The 22,025-nt window shown below is 48.6% G+C and overlaps 1 protein-coding gene across 2 annotated transcripts; it reads left to right on the top strand.

The window, feature by feature from the left end:
• The first annotated feature begins 5,863 nt into the window (after positions 1–5,863).
• On the top strand, positions 5,864–14,096 carry MANBAL (mannosidase beta like). Of its 2 annotated transcripts, none has more exons than XM_085078968.1 (4): positions 5,864–5,888; positions 7,306–7,354; positions 8,988–9,177; positions 11,677–14,096. In XM_085078968.1, exons 3-4 carry the CDS (start codon positions 9,028–9,030, stop codon positions 11,782–11,784), a joined length of 258 nt encoding a protein of 85 aa, XP_084935094.1. In that variant the 5' UTR covers positions 5,864–5,888; positions 7,306–7,354; positions 8,988–9,027; the 3' UTR covers positions 11,785–14,096. The 2 variants fall into 2 exon arrangements, with proteins under 2 accessions (XP_084935094.1, XP_084935093.1); XM_085078967.1 differs by lacking the exon at positions 5,864–5,888 and adding an exon at positions 6,419–6,443.
• Positions 14,097–22,025: the final 7,929 nt, after the last annotated feature.

Raw genomic sequence — 22,025 nt, 5'->3', positions numbered from 1 at the left:
ATGACTCATGTCTGCCTGCTGCCAAATACCTTCCCCTGGCACCACAGCAGCATCACATCTGTTGGTGGCAGAGAGGGATTGTAGGGAGGATGGTGCAGGTGATGTGCACGTGGGTGCCTGTGGGTGCCTGTGGGTGCCTGTGGGTGCCTGTGGGTGCCTGTGGGTGCAGGGGGTCAGAAACATCCAGTGATGGTAGAACTCTGCTATTGCCTTCTCCTTTCAAATCAGGCAGGTGTATCATCTGTGTCATCCACTGGAGACACTGGAGAAGGGGATTTCTGGGTAGCACAGAGCAGGTTTTCCAAAAGCCTTGTCTTGGTGCACACAGCTGCATGCAGGCCCTGCAAACTGGAAAGGGATATTTGTTACCTTTTTGTGAATCTGTTCATGTTCTCTCATGTGTGAGGCCAGTTGCACTGATTTTTCAGCATGACTTATTTTTCTTCCACTGTCTTGCTGCTGCACTGGCTGAACAGATGAATCAGACCATTTTGTTAAACCAGTGGAGAGCCAACGCTATTTCATGGTGTTATCTTATAGCCTAGTCTTGAGCTGATTCTCCATCCACTTGGCCCCATGCCTTACACAGAGCTGCTGTATGATACCAGGCAATATTTCTCAGATCAAGGAGAATCAGTCTATAACTGACTTGTTTATAGCTGCCTGCTGCCCAGCTTGGGTTAGGAGGGCTGTGTTCTGAGTATCATCCCAGGGGTTTCCTTGGTGCTGCCTGGGTTGGGTTCCTGTCATGCACAGGACATGTTGGACCCAGCAAGACCCACAACATCAAGCCCTCTCTATGACTTCAGGTCAATTGCAGGGAACAGCAGAAATTTCTAAAAACCCTCCAGGCTCTGTCAGGTGTATCCAGCTTAGGAGTTCTGCAATAGCATAAATAGAGCAGCTTTTCTGTCCCTGGGATTTCCTGTCCCAGCTTCAATCAAAACCTTCCTGTCTTCCCAGGACCCAGAAGGGTCATTTGTGGAGCTCTTCCACCAGGCTCCATGGGCTCTCCCTCTGGTTTGTAAAGCTGCTTCTGCAGCAGAAATGTCTGTAATCCCCACTGCTGCCTGGATGAAGATGCTACAGACTGTGATAGGATCCAGAGTTGTTTGGAGCCAGTTTTGCATCCATCCCTGGTGATGTTGCAGCATGTGGTTGAGCTGGCAGCTGTGGGCTCTGTGGTTATTTTTTCAGAAGGGCAGTCACACACATAGAGCTGGTGCCCCCTGCATGTGCCAAGGGGGCTCTGGCTGCAGTTCTGTGCTCCCCACAGCCCCTGAGCTGCCCCCAGGACTATCAGTGGTATTCTAGGTCTAAATGTATTGGCTGTGTGGCAACATTCCTCACAGGAACTTCACTTTAGGGTTAGTATCAATAGTAATGTAACACAATAGATGACAGACTTCATTTGCAAAATGAACAGCTTTTTCTCTTCAGAGTATCTCTTGGTTTGTCCCTAGAACCTTCCCAGTTTCTCTACATCTCTCCTCCCTACCACAGTGAGTGCTGTCAGCATCCCCTGGCTCCCAAACCAGAGGTTTGTAACACTCATTACCTCCCACAGATCTTCATGTCAGCAACGAGCACTGGGTAACTCTCTGTTACCCACCAGTAAACACCAAGCCTACACCAGTGCAAGGTGGATGGAATTTACAGCCAGGTACAAGCTGCCACAGATATCTTCAGCATCTGGAACAGCCAGATTTCAGAGTCACATCCAAGCAGACCTACCCTCCCCACAGTCCTTGGCTGAAGCCCATGCCAGCTACTCTTATTTCAGTGCCAATCCTTTGCTGATAAAGGACACAGAGTTAGGTTCCTGAAGCAATTTCCCAGGTATTGATTTCCTCTTAGCTGTACCTCCCCCAGTCTCCCTGCCATGCTTTAAAAAATCACCCCTGTCTATTCCAGGAGCAAAACATAACAGCTTCAGACCATTTCAGCGTGTGAAATGGTCCTGCTCACCCTGTGGGGTTGAAACTAATGGCAGGCAGGAGTAACTCATCAAATGGCAAAAACCCATTCTGTGTTCTCAGCTATCAAAAGCTTTTCTGCACTTCTCCAAAATGTCACACAGGGTGGCTGTTGGTCCCCAGCTTCTCCAGTCTCCATAACTCTGAATAGAACCCTACACAGCTGTTCCTTCTGGTTTGCTTTCACTTGAGAGGTGGGGTGGTGACTAACTTATGGCAAATGCTGCCGTAATGGTAAATTAAACAGAACTAAGACTAAAAGCTATGGAGTTTTGCCTGGGTTTGCCATCACAGAGTTAGGATGGAACCCATTTTGGTTTAAGTGTCTTATCCCAAGTGGCAGAACTCAGGCACATTATAATAAATTCAGAATCATTTAATTGCAGTGTTCATTACTGCTCTGTTCACAGTAACTTTCTTTCCTAAGTTCTTTGTAAAAATCCAGTCATTTCTGTGGAAGGCAAGCAAACTAAAATGAGATGAGAAAGACAAGATTTAGCCTGTGCTGCCAGTTCCTTCTAAGGAAGAAGCAAAAAACCCGAAACTTCAACCCAGCAGGTGTGGTGAGAAAATCATACGAGACTTGGTTTCTCCTTCTTGGAAGGATAAAGTGCTGAGACTTGGATCTTCAGATCCTCCAGACTGAACCCTTTGAACATCAATAGATTTCCTGGGGAGAATTTTCCCTTGAGGAATTCAAATTGGTAGGAAGCCAAATACAAACATTTATCAAAATAATCTCAAGGAAGGAGACACGCTGGATGAGAGCACTGTTTGCACTCTGAGAATGACTCTGAAGCAGGGGATCAGATTAAAAATAGACAAAATAAATCAGAAATTCAAAATGTGCAAGAAGTGCTGTTGGAAAGGACTGTCTCATGGTATTAAAAGCCTGCTTGAAAAGCCTACTTAATCTTCAAACATTAACTATCCCTGAGCCTGTAAAACAGAGCAAATGGCAGCAGCCTGTGAGATGTGCATCTGTCAGGAGGCTCGATGGGCTCTGCAGGTGGGATCCATTTATAGAGCCTGTACCTGTCTGGCTCTGTTTATTTCCTAGCACAGCTCTGGAGCATTTCAGCATCACCCAAGTGAACTGCCAAGAGTTTCAGTCAGGCGTCAGCACGTTACACTCAGCTGTAGGCTTGAGAGTTACTGATTCCTGAATTTCTGGCTCACTAAATACCATCTCCATCCTCTTCCAACCCTGGCAGACACAGCTGAGATGCCAGCAGTGAATGTCAGTAATTAAGGAGCTCATCTTTGGTCTTACCACTCTCATTTCAGTTTGGAAAGGAGTCTTGGCTAGAAGGTTACATAGCACATTACAGCCAGAATCAGTGAACAGGGAGAGGCAGCTTCAATCCTTTGAAAAGTCTCTGATAAAAACCAGAATATGAGTGAAATGTTATTGGCATCGAAAAGGCAAAATGTGGTTCATGGAGAGAGAATGAGGAAGGCTTTGTTTCCAGTAAGGGATGAGAAATGAACACAGTTGTGAGTAATTTTTTTCCTGGCTGAATACAAATGTGAAACCTGAGGATGACGAGACTTTGGAGCACAAGGATCAAACATTCAGTGAGTGGTAATAAAGAGGCCTCACTGCAAAGACATGCAGGAAATACCACAATGCAAACCAAAGAAGAAAAGTAGAAAGGACTAAAAAAGCTGTGGATAATTTGGATTTGGAGAAAGACTTCTTGCCTGAGCATTGTCTCTACTTAGAACTGAGTGCTGACAAAATTGCCATGTCCACTTGTTGAATCAATTTTAGCTTTGAAACCCACTTGCATCTGGTGGCTTTTGGAAAAATCTTCTTTTTTTTAAAATAAATAGCTTCTTTTTTTTGTCATTTCACGGCCAGGTGCAAGGAGTGGGTCAGTGTGATGTTGGTGGAAAGCAGGGAGCCACAGTGGTCTGGTGGCACCACCTGCTTGTGGCTCCCAGGCTGGGGCACTCCTGACCTGGCCTGGAGGGTTTGGCAGCCTTGGCATGGGATAGAGGGGGAGAGAAGGGGCAGGAGCAGCCTAAAAGCTGCACATTTTCCCTGTCTGCTGCTGCTTGGAGTGAGTAGTGCTCTTTCTGTTGGGGAGAGAAGAAAAGGAATGAAATCCACAGTGTTACAATCCATGAGTCTATTTTCCCCTTTGCCAGCAAACTCCATCTGCGAGGACTGGAGCCTCTGAGAAGGTGTGTAGAACAGAAGCACCAGCACATTCAGTGTACTGGTAGTACTGGGAAGAATTTAATCTGTCTGTTAATCCATTCTGATAAGATTCCTCCTGACATTTTCAAGAATTATTTCTTCCTCCTCCATGTTTTTTCATCCTAAATAGTCAGTGCTTGTGAGCTGAAAGGGTGACAAGGCAGAATTTACTGCTTTCCTGATCTCTGGCATTATCCCTTAAACATTCATCAGGGGCAAGGAAATCTCTATTTAAGAGTAATTTTTCTCTTCAGATTTTTATGCTAGAAGAGTTTCTGTGTACAAATGTCTCTGGCTTCTGCCACTCATTCAGCAGTGTTCTGCAGTTGTCTGTAAAGTCTTCTGCACTAAAAAAACATGAAAGATTGCTAATCCAATTGCTGAAAATCTTTGAAATTGTTATCATTAATATCCATTTAATTCAAATGCTTGGTAAAAGCCTAGAAAATCCTTTTTATTGCAAATGCCATACCTTACTTCCTCAGTAGATAAGTAACTGATTAGGTTTTCCCCAAAGTATTAGGCTCTCTGGTAATAAAGCTCTGTAGCAAAACCAGCCTGGCACTTCTGATAGTTTAGGGTTAGGAAAAAGGGCAAAACAAATCAGATTCTTTAAATACCACAAATGAGCAAAAGAGAGGCCAAGCCATGTTTCCCTTTGTAGGTCATCTTATCAGGATATCTCCAGTTCATAGCTGGAAACTGGACGAGATATTAAAAATAAAGTCCCTATCAAGAGCAAAGCCAGAAGCACATCTTAATTTTTGCTGCAGAGTACAGCAAGGGAGCAGATGAAAACCTTGTGGATAAAGAGAAACCCACCAGGACTGAAAGGCCACATTATTGATGGTGGGATTAAAACACTCACGTGGATTTAGGGGCTGAGTACATTAACCCTGTGGTGTAAAGGCCTGGGGTGCTTCTACCATGGGTACCCAGCCAGGATGAGAAGACATAGCCTTAAGCTGCACCAGGGAACATTCAGGTTGGACATTAGGAGGGATTTCTTCACAGAGGGAGTGACTAGACATTGGAATGGGCTGCCCAGGGAGGTGGCGGAGTCACCATCCCTGGAGGTGTTTAAGACAAGACCAGACATGGCACTTAGCACTCTGGTCTGGCTGATAATGGTGGTGTTGGGTTAGACTCAGCAGTCTTTTCCAACCTCACTGATGCTGACATTCTGTGACCCGCAGTGGGTCAGCATCCACTGGCTCCCACTGCCCATGGCCCATGAAACTGAGGAACCCCAGGGAGATTTTGGGAGGAACACAGCAGGGGAGCTCCCAACCCCACTGCTCCCCCAGGTATCCCAGGCCCTGGACTGCCATTAGGCCGCCCGTAGCAACATGGTGCCACAGGTGGATGCTGGGGCCGTTGCCAGGGGCGGTTGCTGGGGTGGTTGCCAAGGACAGTTGCTGGGGCGGTTGCTAAGGGTGGTTGCTAGGGGTGGTTGCTGGGGCAGTTGCTAGGGATGGTTGCTGGGGTGGTTGCTAGGGCGGTTGCTAGGGGTGGTTGATGGGGTGGTTGCTAGGGGTGGTTGCTAGGGCGGTTGCTAGGGGTGGTTGCTAGGGATGGTTCCGCCGATTCCCGGGGCGGTTGCTAGGAGCGGTCGGTTGCTAGGGTGGGGCCGGAAGTACTTCCAGCGGGCGGGAAGCAGTTCCGGGGCGGCGCTGCTCGGGGAGCGGAGCGGAGCGGAACGGGCGGTGAGCGGGTCTGTGCGGGTCTGTGCGGGGCTGTGCGGGGCTGTGCGGGTTCCGCGGGCAATGGGGCTGGCGAGGGCCAGCCGGGGCTTCAGCATCGCCCCAGGACGCGAGTGCAGAACCCGGGGGCCTCGCAGGTCCTGCCGCGGCCGGGCGGCACCGCGGGAGCTGGGACCGGAGGGACGGAGGGATGGAGGGAGGAGGACGCTGCTGTCGCCGCCCTGGGGCCGCACGGCTGCTTCTCCCACAGTGCGGGCACGGCTGGACAGTCCCTTATCCCACAGCTAGGCTCCTCGGTCAGGCTGATGGCCATGGATTCAGCGGTGCGGATAGGAATAACCAGCAGGAATTGCCCAGGCTCCATCCCCACACCTACTAAGCCATTTAAAAATTCGACTTGAGCTTTTTTGCCTCGTCCTGTGACGGAATCTTTCATTGTGCTTTATTTCCACCCCAAGAAGAAGCTAATATATATTATTTGATCTGTTCCCATGACTTTGTTCTATGCTAATTATTTATATATTGTCAGCTGGGAAACACAGCACAGCAAGAAGAAAGGTTGGAGTCTGTCCTGGCTGGTGCATGGCCCTGATCCTGGAAATACATTGATTATTTATCACAGGGCCTGGTCCTGAGCCATGGGGAGCAGCCACAGCCTCTTCAGTGCTGTCACTGAGCAAAGCAGCAGCTGCAGCCCCGAGGAGCCCCTGGCTGGCTTTGTGGGGAGAGGAAGGATCTTCCCACCTCTCCAGCTTATTCAGTGGGTGTTTGACCAACTGAATAGGCTGGAGGGGTCAAGGGCAGCCTCCTTTCAAGGTCTGACATAGGAGTATTGATCTTTAAATGCAATTTAAGAAGAGCTGCTATAAGTGTGGCCATGGTAAGGTGGTCTGAGGAAATAGGCAGTTGGCAACCTGTGCAGGAGATGTTATCCTAGGAATAGGTGGTGAAACTGAGCTTCTTGGGAACAGGGAGGAAGGCTCCATCATCCAGGGACCTGTTGGCTTAGGTGCAAGGCAGAGCCTTTGGGTGTTGTATGAACCACTGGAGTTTTTTAAATGGGGGAATTTTGCTGAGAGTTTGGCTCCACTGATGGCAGGGAAAACAATGGTCTGAGTGTGGGTTGCCTGTAAAAGCAAGGACACTGCTGTAATTAGTTGGAGCACAATGTCAGGTCTCCTGTGGGCATATTTCAGGGGATACTGCTTCAAATGGTAGTGGTGGCTGCTGCCAGCCTACAAGAGAGCTCCTGGTGCTGGTCATGTCATCTGGACTTGTTAGAGAATTATTAATGTCCTCAAGGGAGGTGAGCTAGAAAAGGGGAAAGGAGGGGAGAGTTGTAGAAGATGAGGACAGAGATTTTTTTGCTTTCATTGTATCTGTTTCCTTTTCTGGTTTATCTCTGTGTGTTGTATTTCAGGTGTGTGAATCAGAGTTATCAGCAGGAGTTTGTCCTGAGAAATCTCCAGGTGAGCAATGAAGGAACATCCCTTCCTGCTGTGTTTGAGGACAGGGGTGGGCAACAATAATGTTTCCAAAAGATATCCAGATGAGATAAACGCAACTCAGAGGTGATTCTGTGTCTTGCTTAGGAACTGCTGCCTTAGTGGGTTGCAAGAGGGAGTGTTTTAAAGGGCAAAAGCAACTGGGGATGAGCCACATGCATGCAGGCTTTGTTCACAACATTGTACAGCCTTTGGGACTGACTGAGCCTGGGTGGGCCAACATGTGTTCTGGCTTCATGTACAGGTCCCACACAGCCCTTGCTGACTGAGTTTCAATCAGAATTTGAAACGTTTTCTTTCACTGAAGTACAGACCTGGACAGAACCTGAGGAGGTCACCTATTCTTACCTCCTGGTTCAAAGGCAGAATTATTCATATCCACACCCCTTATCTGGTCTGCTCTTCTGAACCACCAGTAGCAGGGATTCCACTTTTTCCTATGCCAGTGGCTGGCAGCTTGTGCAGTTGGAAATGTTTTCCTGTCTTAAAATTCAAAATAACATTCTGTACTTCAGCTGAATGAAAACAAAATAATTATTTCATGTCATTTATATACCACTCTTTTAAGTATGTCACCAAGTGGTATTTGCCTCTTATATGCAACAGCATTGAGTTGTTGATTCTCAAATTTATCATCTATAACTTTGCTGGAATTATAAGCCAAGTTTACCATCCTTCTGGTCTGGGACACATCTGTAGATTGTAACAGTATGAGAAATGCAGAGCCTGCATTGGAGATCATTTCTAGGAGGCAAGCTCAGCATACAAACACAAGTTTGAGTGATACAGAGAATTGTAACTCTCAGTGTGCAGTGCTGATCCCAGGAATGCACACCAGGATCATCCAGGTCAGGAAAACCGAGTAGGGCAGTAATCACAGCTGAGTGTGATGGCATCTCAGACTAATTGGATTTCCCTTTGGGGACTTCCTGAGGCATACTCCAGCAATTCTGGCAGGAGAGTTCTCCCTTGTTGTAAAAAGCCATTAGTCATTCATAAAATGAATTGACAACTCCATTAGCAAAAGGTGAAGGCAGGAAGAAAGGATGGTCTCATGGCTGAGAGGCTTGGGACCCAGGAGATCAATATTTAACTCTGCCACAAACTACCTGTGTGACTGTTTTAAGGTATATGGGGCTTAGTGTAACCAGCCACTAAAGCCACACTTAAATTTATACACATAACTTATTCCTCTGTCTTCAACAGCTCTGCTTCTGTGTGGTTTAAGTAGTTGGGTTTGTACAGCATCTAATGCAACAAGGCTGTAACTACATAGACAATATAAGTAAAAATTAATAGTAATCACCTTACATGCATGATCAACTTCAGGAAGAAACATATCCTTGCTTATTAAGCTTTTCCCTTATTGTTTTATGAACATGGTTCATATTTTGTTTGTCTGCTCCTCACCCACAAATAGCCTAATGCCAGCAGTTGAGGACTGTTTTTGTAGACAGGTGACAAAAGAGAAACATCCAAATTAAACACAGCTTTCATTTTGTGTTTCGTTATTGCTGGGAGTGTCATTTTTGGATAACAGAAAGTGAATGCCAGAAAGGCTGATGCAAAAAATTGCTCTCTGTTTTCCCCCTTGCAGTAACCAGTCTTCTTGAGAGCAGTAGAGGAGAAGGGTGACAATGGCTGCAGAGTTGGATTTCTCCCCGCCTGAAATCCCTGAGCCCACTTTCATGGAGAATGTGCTACGCTATGGACTCTTCTTTGGAGCCATTTTCCAGCTGATCTGTGTGCTTGCCATAATCCTGCCCGTGTCAAAGTCCCACAAGACAGTGAGTAGTGCTCTTTAATATTGATACAGATGGGCAGAGTCAGAGAAAACAGGATGGGAGGGAATGTTGAGTAGCTAATGGAGACACAGCTGCCCCTGGGATTGATGACAGTTTCATTGTTTGTTCTCTTTCCTTCCCTCTGGCTTTCCCATCTCCAGCTTTCATCTTGTGATTTACCACCAGATAGGAAAGTCAGGAACAAATACCTGAGCTAGGGTCTCTCTGAGTATAAGTGAAAAAAGCAACCTGAAGCACTGACAAGGTGCTAAATGCATGTACTCTTCCTAGCTGCTAGAGAAGGCTTTGTCCCAACCCATATTGTCATCCTGCTGCTGATTTGCTTCATTATTTGCCAGGCAGGGCATCCCCTTTGCAGGACCTGCCTTTCAGGAAATTACTGTGGGCTCTAGTTTGTGTGTGATTTTGGAAGCAAGATGCAGGTGAAATTTACACTATATCCTAAAAGTGAGGAAAGCAGTTTTCAGGACTGACATCCTGTCTGGATGCCAAAGCTCCTTTGATGCAGTTGGCATAGAAGAAGGTGAAAGGGAAAGGTTGACATGAGCTGTTCCTCTAGAATGAGGGATGTCCATAAAAAAGTGTCCTTACAGGTATTTCAGTGATCAGGCTGCAAGTTTGGTGCTTTGATACAGGTGTTGTCTAAAGGCATATGGTATATTTTCAGTAACAACTCAGCATGGGGAGTTTTGTTTTCAGATTCTTCATTGCCATGTTTGCTCCCTCCTGTGCAGAGGAAGCATCCCAGGCCATGGAAATTTTCAGCCTACTGGGGGAAGGGAATGCCTCAGGATGAGGTACAGAGTGAAGGATAAAGTTCATGACCCAATTTTTCCAGCTTTAACTGCTGGTGTGATGTGATGCTGTCCTGCCATGGGTCATGCTCCCCTCTGCTCATCCTGCCACAGGAGCTGCAGCTCCCAGCAAGGAAATGAACAGGAGTTGCTGGACACAATATGGTGGCATTGCAAGTCTTAGAATCCTAGAACTATTAAGGTTGGAAAAGACCTCCAAGTTCATCAAGTCCAACCTTTGCACTGTTCTGCAGCTACCTGCACCCATCTGTCAGAGTCCATGGTTTCCCCAATAAATTTTTGAGGAATACCAAGTAGCCACATTCTTGAAAGCTGAAGAGAGTGAGAGTTTTGGTTTGGAGTGGGAAACTGGAGACCAGCCTCCAATTAAAATTATAAAGCTCAAGGACCTTCTACTTCTTACATTTGGAGCCTTGATGTTTGCATACTCTAGTTTTTATTTTCTCCATATATAAACTGTCCTCCTGATGTGCTGTCCATATGACTGATTTACAAGGCCATAAACAACATAAGCTGCCCCTCCAAATCTCAGGAATGATGCTTGAGTCTGTGTAGGATGCTGAGGAACTTCTCTGTCTTGGAGGCCTCAGACTTTGAAGTCTACCTTGGTTTGGACATTAGAAGGCAGCAGTGTTCACGTTATGGCAGCAGTGCTCTGCATCCCTGAGTAATAACCAGCTCCCTGGAGCCTGCCAGCTCCCTGAGCACTGATCACAGCCTTTGGAAAGCCAGCCAACTCTCCTTCCTCGGAAAGCCACACAGATGTGAGATGTAATAGCCCAGTAACTTGAGAGACGTTTGAACCAAGCTCTTTGATTAAAAGGATACTGTCAGATGCTGCCTCCCCCTCCATTATCTGGAGCGCTGGCTTGGAAGCTTGAAACTCGCACGTCTTGCTCAGCCATTTTTTGTGTGTCCTTTTCCAGTTGGCACACTCAGGCTGAGAGAACCCGAGATGCTAAAGCAATATTTATACTCAAATGCATTTAATGAAAGGAGGCAATCTGCATGTGTGTGCTTTCTCAGAGGAGACTGGCGCTGTTCCCTTGTGTTTTCACAGGATAGCTAGACTTTATTTCCCATGGCTGCAATATTATCTCTTATCTTCTCTGAGGGAAACAAGCAACCTAGCTAAGTATTTTGTTAGTCCAGGTGAAGAAAGCTTTGCCTGCAATTCCTTCCCTGGATTTTGGGCTTGGTTTAGAGGCTCTGAACTTTATATTGTTACTGCTGCTTTGGGGAATATTTTTTTGTCTTGCACATGATAGTGATTAATGTTTGGCAGAAACGCCTGCTGACTGTTTCCATGCACCCTGGTGATTATATGTTATCTTTTCCTAATTCAAATAGTTTTCATTTAGTGTTGATTTTCGCCTTGCCTTCAAAGTTTTTCTTCTCCAAAGCCTGTTTTAGATACTTAAGCTTTTAATGGCATCTCTGGTAACAAGCTGTTTCTTTGCAGAAACTCACGCTCATCAAAAAGCACATGCAGAAGGAGCAGAGATGATGCTGCTCAAGTCTCATTAAATGTGGCCTCAGTTTGACATCAATGTGTTCTAGCAGAGATACCCAGCACTTGTTTCCTCTGGCTTATACTCAGTTCCCCAAAGCAAACTGTCAGCAAATGGTAAAAAAATAGTTACTGTTTCTTAATTGATTCTTGTAGGACTCGGACAGTTTTGAGCCTAAGAATTCAGAGACAGTGAAGAAGCCAAAGGCAACTGCTCCACAGATAAGCAAGAAACCCAAGAAGGAAACCAAAAAGAAACGATAGAGGTGTGACTGATGAGCCTCCAAAGACCAAATAACCACCTATAATCATGCTTCTTCAGAGACAACATCAAAGGCAACTAACTCTGTTAATGGTTTTCCGGCATTGCCATGTTTTACTTTTCAGGGGCAAGGGAGAAGAAACTGAGAAGAGTGGAAGGGTTGGGGTTCTGCCATAGATTTCTTACAAGCAAAGAGAACTTCACATATCCAGGACTTCATTTGACATGATTTATGTGTCAGTCACCATTAAAGTGACTTTTCTGATGGATAGAGAGGACTGTTGTCCTAGCTCCTCTATGCTGGCTGGGATTTGTAGTAAAGTCCTTGTGGAAAGTGGAGCATGGGTTTGCTACTTTGGATACCGGTTTGTGTTGTGTTTTTTGAAGGCAGAGGGATCAAATGGATCAAGAATACCACACTACACAGCTTTGTATTCATCTCTGTTGTCATCTAGTCTGAAATACATAGCTGCATTTTATGGCTTAATCATAATGCCTTTGTCATATTCTTTAATTCTTTAGGTAATAACTCACCAGATTCCAGACTACTGGAGATGAAAGCTTTCATTTCCCCAGCGTCGCTGCCTTGTTCCCCACCCATGCACTCTTCCTTTCTATTCCCACCTTTGAAAGCAGGTACATTGCAGGGAACTGAGGCTGTGGTGGGGATTACAATGACTGCAAGAATCAGGAAACAATTTGATTCTGGAAGGTGCAGAATGCCTGTGCTAGTGGAGTTGCTCTTGGAAACTTGGGAAGACCAGGCACTGTATTTGGAGAAGGGTTGCTGAGGTGGGAGTCTGGGAATGGTGCATTGGTGGTGTATAAGCCAGCACTGCCTCCCAGTGCCTTGGATAAACCCTCCTGCCAGCTGGCTGATTCCTGACCATGGGCCCTCTTTCAACATAGCTGGGGTTCATTGCACTTGCAAATACCCTCCCAGCCTTCCCTGCCACAGTCTGCTCCATCTCCTCTGGCTGAGTTCTTCCTGAGGGTAAAAACGTTCTCAGCCTGAGGAGATGTGGTATTTTAAGATCCAAGGGGTGGCAGGCTGGCTGTGTGTCATGACTGTATGGCAGGAGACACAGACACCGAGTTCCTTCAGGCTTTGGCTCTCCAGGCCCAGGGACAATCCAGGATGGGATTTAAATATGGCTAGACAGGACTGGAAGGAGATAGGTGGTGACATAGCCACAGAGTCTCCATAGGGCAGCTCGAGCTTCCTGATGCCAGCTCAGATCTTGGTTTGTTTGATCAGGAATGAGTCAATGGGAGGAGAACCTGCTCTCTGAGGCGCACCCAGGGCTCAGAGTGGCTTTGAAGGAAGGGTTCTCTCTGGCAGGGCTGCAATTCTGTGATCCTCTTTGCATACACAGAGTCCCATCCCCGAGTCACAAATGCCTTGTGAGCCCAGGTGTGTGTTCTTTAACAGGTGAACAACACCTTTACAGAAACCATCAGTGCTGAGAGCAGCCACGTTCTCTGCTCACTCTTGCTTTTGGTGGGGATGACAGATGGATCCCAGTACCAGTGTGACTCCCCTGCTCCAGGCTCTCTGCTTCCCTTAGCCAGAATGCTGACACCAAGTTATACTTCTTAAAATCCAGCTTGGAGTTCTGCTTTAAATTCTGCTTTCTTAATTTTTATTTTTTTTAGCTACATGAAGGCAATACCAGGACAGAACAAAGCATAGGAGACACAAGCACTCTAAAATTGCTTTAAGTTCTTCAGTACAAAGAAGTACTACAAAACGTTCCCACGCAAATAACAAAGAACAGTGTTGTGCCATGAGTTTCCATGATGGACCTGTGCTCTGTCTCTGATGTGCAGGGCAAAGAAAAGCCCTGAGTAGGTACTGCAGATCACTCTTTCCATTTCAATACATGAGGAGGATGGTTTTATGTAAATTCCAGCTTTCTACAGGTGACCTAAAGCAGGGGGTTAATGCTTTAATGGAATCACAGCACACACATTATCCAAAATACAGAGTCACTTCTACAGCTCAGAACCAGTTAGCAGTGGGCACTGTGTGGCTGTTAGCTGAAATAGCAGCTACTACATCAATGTCTACATCCAGCTATTTGCAGGCTGGCTCACTCATTGCTCAGTAGAAATCATGGATGTTGGGGTTTGGTTTTGTTTGGGGGAAAAGGGATGAAGATAAATTACCCAGTCTGTTCCTGACAGCTTTATACCTATTTGAATGCTCTTGTTTGCTGAACTTAGAGTATGTAGAGATTACCAATAACCCATGTATATTAGTTTCTCTTGAAATGTGTAATAAATGTTATCGGAATCTTTGTTTAAAAAGAAATCTGTGTTTAAAGTCATGCTGCCTATTCCCTCACACACACTGTGAAAGCTGCCAGAACTCCCAGACTATAGGAACACAGGGACATAAATAACCTATTCATTAAAATGATCCATTAAGGGAAATCCTTTCAGATCCTTTAATCTGTGAGAAATTGGTTAGTTAATACAGTCAGGCATGTGTGCATCTGTATCTGTGTTTGACTTGGGAGTGACAAACTCTCCCAACACAGTTTCACCTTCCTGGAAGGAAGGAGGAAACCATCCAGTGACTAAACCAATTTGCCTCCCATGAGAGGTATTTGGCTCCAAGAGCCCCCATGAAGGTAGTCATACTAAAGGCATCATTTGTTAATAATGCAAGCAGGGGATTAGATGGGGATTCAGTAGGCTGCTGGTGGGGATTTTCAGGAGCCCCTTGGTGTGTGGCTGGAGCTCAGGCTTGCATGGCTGGAGCATGGGGCTGTCTGGTGGCTCTTCTTGGCTGCAGTGAGACTGCATGGTAGCCAAGCTCTGGCAAATGTTTATTGGTTCTTGGTAGCCAAGTTCTGGCAAGTATCTGCTGGTTCTCTCACCAGAAAACTGAGAGAAGGACTAGTGTGGCGACTCCTTTAATTCCCAAGCACTTTTCTCCAGGCTGTTTTGTAATTAACATCCCAAAGGGAACTGAAGACCTCATAAAGTCAATTTTATTGAAGGGGAGGTTTTCAAAGGTCTGTCTCCAGGTACCTGCCAGTAGGCAGCACCTCTGCAGCCACACCTTGCTCTGCCACCCAAAGCCAGGAGCTGGCTGAGGGCTGGATTTCCTCTGCCAATGTGTGTCACGGAGTTCCTGTCCCTCAGCAGGACATGCCTCAGCTCTGAAGAAGCATGGCTGGGAGTTGGGAGTTCTTTCCTCTGTTTTAGATCATGTTCAAGCAGCTCTGCCTCTCTGGCCAGGCTCATCTCCTGTGGCCTGGCTGTCCCCTGGAGCTGTCCCACGCTCACAATGCATCCTTGTGCTCCCCCAGTGCCAGCAGCACAATCCCTTGAGACAGGCTAATAAGTAGCTCGTGACTGGAGTTCCAGTTCACATAGTTCAATTAAATCCCTGTTAATCTTGTTCAGACCTAATTTACTTTCATTCTCATACACACGCCTCTCTCTGCTTCAGAGAGATTCTGGTGAGGTTCCCTGCCGACAGGACTGAAGAGCCCGAGGCCATCAGCCTCATCAGGCACTGATGTTTGCAGAGCAGCCCCCTTGTCGAGTCAATAAGCTCAGATTATTTCCCAGCCTGTCATGAAGAATGAAAATACTTCAGTGCCTGGGTTTAGGGAGGGTCAGGCTATCTGGCAATGCTTGAGGAGATGAGGAAGCTGTACAAGGGGAGGACCTGCTCAGTATCTGTTTCCCAGGGCACTGCTCAACCATTCCCCTGTGTGGGTGTGTTAATTTTTGGACAGCTGGGAGCTGGGCTGCTGGACTTCTCTTCTGGGAGCATCTCTTCCTCACTGTTACGTCTTTCAGGCAGAAGCTGTGTTGTTCACAGCCTGTGGCCTGCAGGGATTGAGAAGACTCTATTGATTTAGTTGTTTGTTTATTAATCTCATGAGGCATCAGAGACTGACTGCAGTGAGAAAATGGGATGATGAATGGAGAGTGCTGGAGTACAGAGTATTGCTGTGTGTTTGATGATTATCTTGATTGCTGGCCTTGGCACTGGGAAAGGATCTGACCCTCCTCTTCCTCATGCAGCCATGAGGGATGATTTGGCTGGGAAGCATTCCCTTTCTTCCTGGCCACAGACATGGGCTGTAATCAGTGTTTGCATTCCTTCTCCAGTTGATGCTCACTGCAGGTCCAAGGTCCAGCTCTTCTCTGGCAGTTTGTGGCTTTTGAACAGTGGTTTGTGGGGGTGTTTTCCGGCTTTTGGTACCCAGGCCAGTGTGCAATGTCTGCTCCAAATGTCTCTTGCTTGGGGCTGGCAATTGCAGGGCAATGAAATCGACTTCCTGCCTCTCCCTTGAAATTCAGCTGATTTTTCCATTCCATTATGATTCTTCCCAATTTGTGGCTTTTCTGTCCCCATAAATCACTCCCATGCCCCCTGTTGTTGCTTCCAGTCTGTAGACTCATGTCCACTGCAGTTGTTCTGTCCTTGCAGACAGTGCCAGTGGGCATCACCTGCCATTTTCAAGAACTGATACAAAGAAGGAACAGGTGGAGGAGCATGCAGGATAGAGAAAGGTGCCCCCTTCTAATCTTTGGTAATGATTTTTTGAGCCAGCAGATGTAACTGCTGGGGAAGGAATTTTCCCTGCCTTGGGAGCCCTGGGTACATCCAGGCAGCTGTGCCAAGCAGATCATCCCCCTGAGCTATGAGGATCCAAACCCACCACACTTCAGAGCTCGTGATGAGTGAGTGCTGTGGTGCTGCGTGTGCTCCCCACCTCCTGCTCAGATCCTGCTCCTCACCAGCACATGCAAGATTTGTCTTGTGCAATCCCAAACCTTTCACAGTGCTCACTTCCCTCCTTGCAGCTTCCCTGCTTTCATTTACTGCCTGGAGGCCCTGGTGTGGCTTTGATGCCCCTTGCACCCTGCTTACACCCCTGGGAAACTGCAGTCCAGGTGAGGACTCAGCGATGCAGAGCAGGGGGTTGGAGCACAGGGGCTGACAGGCTCCTCCATGGTTTCAGTCCAGCCTTTCTGGCTGTGGCTACAAGGTAAACCTGCTTTGGGTCACATCTGCTCTGCTTTTAAAAACATCTGTTGCCTGGTTAATGTGGTGCATGAAGAGCTCAGGTCCCCAGTGGAGGAGCTGTGAGTGGAAGGGTTGAAGGGCTCTCATTTCTCCCTATCTCCAGCTCAAGGCAAGGAGCTGTGTCCTTAGCACTGTGCTCTACAGGAAGCCCTATTTGCACAGCGTTCCTTCTTTGTGAAACCTGCACTCCAGACATCTCCATGTTTCTTGCCAGAGGCTGTCCCAGCCCCTGAGCTGCCACTGCTGTGTCAGGTTCAGCCAGTCCCAGTGCATGGACTGGGGCCATGGAAGACATCAGCAATGGCCTGAGACATCTCATATTTTGCCCAAGCTACAACTCAGGTGTCCCTGGCTCCAAGGCTTGTTCCTGCTGCCTTCCCTTTGGCTGCTGCTTCTGCAAAAGCCATCCCAAGCTTATAAATTCACCTTGCCGTGAGCCAAAGTCCAGAGTACGACAGGCACCGTTGAGCTCTCGCAGGCAAAGCCACTCTCGCGGCTCCAGGAATCAGCTCCAGACGTTTCCTGCTGTTATTTGTGCCTCAATGCTGGCAGCACAGGCAGGAGCTGTGCTGCTGGTGTGGAGCTTGTGGGGTCACATCCCTCTCTTGTCCATCGCTGGGTGGGCTCATGCTGTAGTCAAAGGTCTGGACTGTGGCTGCTGGGGTATGTGCAGGAGAGGGTCCTCATGTGGTTCCCACGGAGCAGCTCCTTGTGATGCTGTGGTGGCTCCTTTAGTGGCTGAAGCAGATGTCCCCCAGTGTCAGGCCTGGGCAGGAGAAGCAGATTTTGAGAGAAGCTGCAAGCAGTTCCTGTCACTACCTCCCCTCTCACTTAACTTGCTTTAAACTGAGCACAGATCCAAACGTCATATGGTTTAAGTTTTTAGATTCAGACTTTGGCCTCCTTTGCCCATCCCTCGCTCGAAGGACCAAGACTGGATGATTAAGGGGAAACACCCTCATGTCTGCTCCAGCTCTGCTTGCTCAGGCTGCAGGCGGGCCAGCAAGCAGCTGGGTGCTGGCAGCAGGGAACGTCACAGCCCTGGGGCAGGGTCGCCTGGATGTGGCTACCAGAGCTCTGCACCAGCCAGCCATCCTCTACCGCTCTGCTACCAAACCAAGCCAGACCCAGGGCTGTAAATCTCATCTGGATGAGCTTCCTTGAGTTTTTCTGAATCGCTCTTTTCTATGGATACTAAGATTGGCCAAAAAGCAAAATTTCCATGCTGGGAGATGCCAACATCTTGCGTGTGGCTTCCATGCTGAGCTGAGGCAAGAAGCAAAACATGTCAGATTTTTGCCCAAATGAGCTATTCCAAGATACTTAGTTCAGATTGTATCGAAGCATATTTTATCAGTCAGAAACCTGACAGGAAATGTTGTATCTTTATTGACCATGCAGATAATTTCAGCCCGCAGCTGTTGAACTCAGTGCCTCCTTATTAAATATTTGCATGTCACCGAGTCAGTGGTTTCCCCGCAGCCCTTTCCCCCAGGGAATTTTGCAATGACACTTCCTGGCTGGGGCTAAGGGCCCCTTTTGCACAGCAGATTGTCACAACACCGAGAGACACAACAGGTCCTGAGCACTCCTGGTAATTTTTTCTCAGCTGCCCATTTTTTTCCCATAACCTGCAGGATGCTGGCAATTGCTGCTCGGCTCCTGCAGCCCTGATGCTCAGTGTGGGAGAGAATGGCCAGAATGAGCATTTCTAGCATGAAATATTGCCAAATGGCTCGTGCTGCAGGGGTTATTCTGGTCAATCCCCCTTAGTAAATCAGCTCCTGAGCTTGGAAGTGCAGCTTCCTTAACGGGGCTGATGGTGCTGATCATTTCCCATCTCACACTCGCTATTTGCAGGGCTGTAAAGCTCAATGATCATAAAATATCAGGGCAAGAGCTGTGGCTGCCTCTCTCTCAGTCCAGCATCTCAAACACAACCATTATATTATTAATAGTAATAATTCCTGCAACTATATTTGGAATTTGCAGTGAACAAAGTGCAGCCTCAGGAACAGAGTCCAATAGACAAAACTTATTCACGCGTGCCAAGGGGATGCTTAAAAATAAAGCTGGCTGGAGATGAATAGATGTTTTGTTGTAAATCCACAGTTACTTTGAGGAGGTCAGGGCTCGGATCAAATACTGGACCCAACAAGCACCCTCTTACCTCGCAGGAGGATTTCAGGAGCCCTGTGGAGCAGTTTGATCTGCACACCTGGAGGGGGAAGGAGCCACGTAGGTACTTACTCATGAGCATGACAGCATCTGCCCACAGTAACTCTCATTCTTCTTGTTCCTGATGAAACTTGCATAAAGGTCAGCAAGAAAACACAGAAATACCTGAGCGTGTCTTCATTTCTTTTTAAAGTATCATTTCAAGACGTCCTGTAATAACCGAGCCACTGGAAATACTCAGTGCTGCTTTTGTTCAAATTGAAAGTACCTGGTTTTCAGTTTCTGTAACCCTCTTCCTCTCTCTGGGGCTGGTTTTATCAGTGCTATTTAAAAGTGAAGAATCATATCAAGAAAATAAGTTTCGGACGAGAGACTGAAATCCCTGGTTGGGTTAAGAAAGTAATAACTGTGCATGAGACTGTTTTAAGACAAATATTTGGGAGTGAGGCAGGAGGCAAAGGGAAGTGGGTGGCCAGGGGGTGTCTGTCAGGCTCAACATCTCATGTCTGAGCCAGGAGTGTCTTGAGGTGTGCTGGGTTGCTTAAACGGCCTTAAATCGCAGCATCACCAGCACTGCATGTTTAATGTCAGTCCTGTGAGGGCACATTCCAGCATCTGAGCCCAAAAGATAAGAGTCTGGGTTTAGAGAGTGTCTGTTTGTAATTTTAGATTTGCACATTGGCATCATCTTAGAAGAACAAGAAGAGGTTGCGTTGTGGACTTGGCGTGGCGTGTTGAAAGGCACAGTGCTGTGGGTGTTTGCCTCCCAGCAATGGGCCGGCACCACCAGAGATGGAAACTGCGATTGGGAGGACAGCCTGGAGAAAAGGAGTTGATTGCAAAAGAGAAAAACAAAATACAAATATTTATAAGTCATAATTGCATCTTAGATTTGGGTCTGGATCCAGTAGAGGCTGAGTCATCCTCACCAGCTCACCCGGGGCTGGAGCCAGGTCCCTGCTCCCCCAGGGTGCTCTCCCCTCCGGCACAGCTCCAGGCCTGCCGAGTGGGTGCTCCTGGGACAGGGAGGGACGGGGGAGTGTCCCTGTGTCCCTATGCAGCGCAGCAGGGAGAAGCTGTGGGGCTTCCCGGACATTGGTGTGACCTCTCTTTTTCCTGTGGGTGAGCACAGCAGTACCGGGACTGCCCCACACCACCGGGTTAATTCATTCATCCCACATGGGATGAAGAGTCCTTCCCTACACATCCCCACGCAAGCTGCCCAGCAGAAGGGGTGGGCTGAGGATTCACACCCCTCCAAGCCCCAGAACAAACCAGGCTGCGGTTGGATGCTCCGGCACGGAGCAGGCAGGGCTGGCGCCCCAAACCACACACGCCGCGGGTGTCCGGGGAGCCCGGCCGGCCTCGCCCAGCCCTGGGAGGGAGCCGAGAGGGAAAGCGTCTGCTGCCCTGCTGGAGGGACCTTATCAGCGTCAGCTCCTCCCAGGGAAGGGCCCCTCACAATGTGCTGGCCACGGCTGATGGATCGGCGCGTGCATGACTCCTTGTTCCTGGTGACTCATGGATTCGCTGGCCTTCGCCAGTGTCATGGGAAATATTTTTTAATAACTCAGAAGGCGGAGGGGAATGGGAAACAGAAAGAAAAACTCCATCATATAGTTCTCTAAAACTTGTTAACTTCCCAAATTGCTTCTGAAGTGTCAGATCTCGCTCAGAGTAAGGAAGGTTTTGGGAAAACCCCCGCGGAGTGTCTGCGGGCTTGGTCGGAAGGGTGGGCAGGGATGGCAGAGGTGGTGCTGGCTGTGGAAACGCACGGGTCGCTGGAGCTGGCCAGCAGCCGAGCGTGCCGGATAAAACAGCCAAATGGGGGTTTAAGGAGTGGACTGCTTCACCCCCTTCCTTCCTGGAGGATAACGTGACAGGGAACACTTCAGTGGATCGCCAGTGGGGGAGGTGGGAGGGCTGCCAGCGCCGCTGAGCTGGTCGGGCAGCCCCGACGGGCTGGGTGCAGGCATGGGGCACCCGGCTGAGCCCTGAGCCCGTGTGTGCGCCCGGCACTGCTCCGTGCCACGGGAAAGCTGCGCATTTCCCACCTCCTGCTGCTGCTGGAAGGGCAAAGTGCTGAGGAGCAGGGGGAGGGATGGCAGGAACTGTTCCCGTATGCCCACCTGCCCGAGTGGAAGCCAGGGACATACACACCTGCGGGGTGATGCTGCCAGCTGGGTTCTGGCCCCCCAGGAACACCCGCAGCTCCACTCTGCCGTGTTCCGCAGGCCGGCACGGGCTGCAGGGGCTATCGGGGGTGAGGGGTGTTAACCCACAAGCCGGATAGATGTCCCAGCGGAGCACAGACACCGCGGCGTGCTTGTGCTGTCTCCAAAAGGCCCCACAAAGTTCCCCGGGTTCCCAGGGAGGCCCAGGACGTGGTTTGTCTTTGCCTGCTTTTCTATCTGGAGTTTTGCCTCCTTTTTATTTCAGAGAAGGGGGAACGTGGATTGCAGTCCTCTGAGAAGGCGAGGTGTCCCTCCTGGGGATGGGGAGGTACAGAACCTGACAAAACAGCATACCCACTGCAATTCGCCGTGTGTTAAAGCTGTTGAATAAAGCGAACCGCAACCCATCCGGGTTTCAGCCTCCCGAAAATCACTTTAGTGTTACCAGCTCCGGCTTCCAGGTAACACAGCAAGCCAGCCCGCCGGGGCGAGCAGCGCTGGGATCGGGTGGGAGCACCCCCAGTCCCCCACCCGCGGGGCGACGCGCCCCGAGGACCGCGGCCGCCGCTCCCACGCGTGTCCCCGGCGCGACCAGGCGGTTCCCCCGCCGCGGGCCGGGACGCGCCGGCAGTGCCGGCGGCGGGGGCGGCCCCTGGCCCGTGCGCGCCCCGCGGAGCCCGGCTGCCCGGAGCCTTCTCCCTGGAAAAAAAAAAGCCACGGAGGGAGGGGAGGGGCTGCTGCTGCCTTTTCCCCCATCCTCCGTTTCCGGTTTGCTGCCATATTACTCTCTTTTTTTTTTTTTTTTTTTAATTTTCCCCTCCCCGTGGTGCCCCCC

Source organism: Lichenostomus cassidix, chromosome 20 (genome assembly GCF_008360975.1).
Source record: "Lichenostomus cassidix isolate B80296 chromosome 20, HeHo_3.0, whole genome shotgun sequence".
Lineage (NCBI taxonomy): Eukaryota > Metazoa > Chordata > Aves > Passeriformes > Meliphagidae > Lichenostomus > Lichenostomus cassidix.
Note: the sequence above shows the minus strand (reverse complement) of the source record. Positions and strands in the feature narration are given on the sequence as shown.

Excerpts from the sequence above, each read along its gene's own strand:
- MANBAL (XM_085078968.1), top strand. The coding sequence starts at position 9,028 with ATGGCTGCAGAGTTGGATTTCTCCCCGCCTGAAATCCCTGAGCCCACT. Across the intron at positions 9,178-11,676 it reads TGTCAAAGTCCCACAAGACA|GACTCGGACAGTTTTGAGCC; the intron begins GTGAGTAGTGCT and ends TGATTCTTGTAG.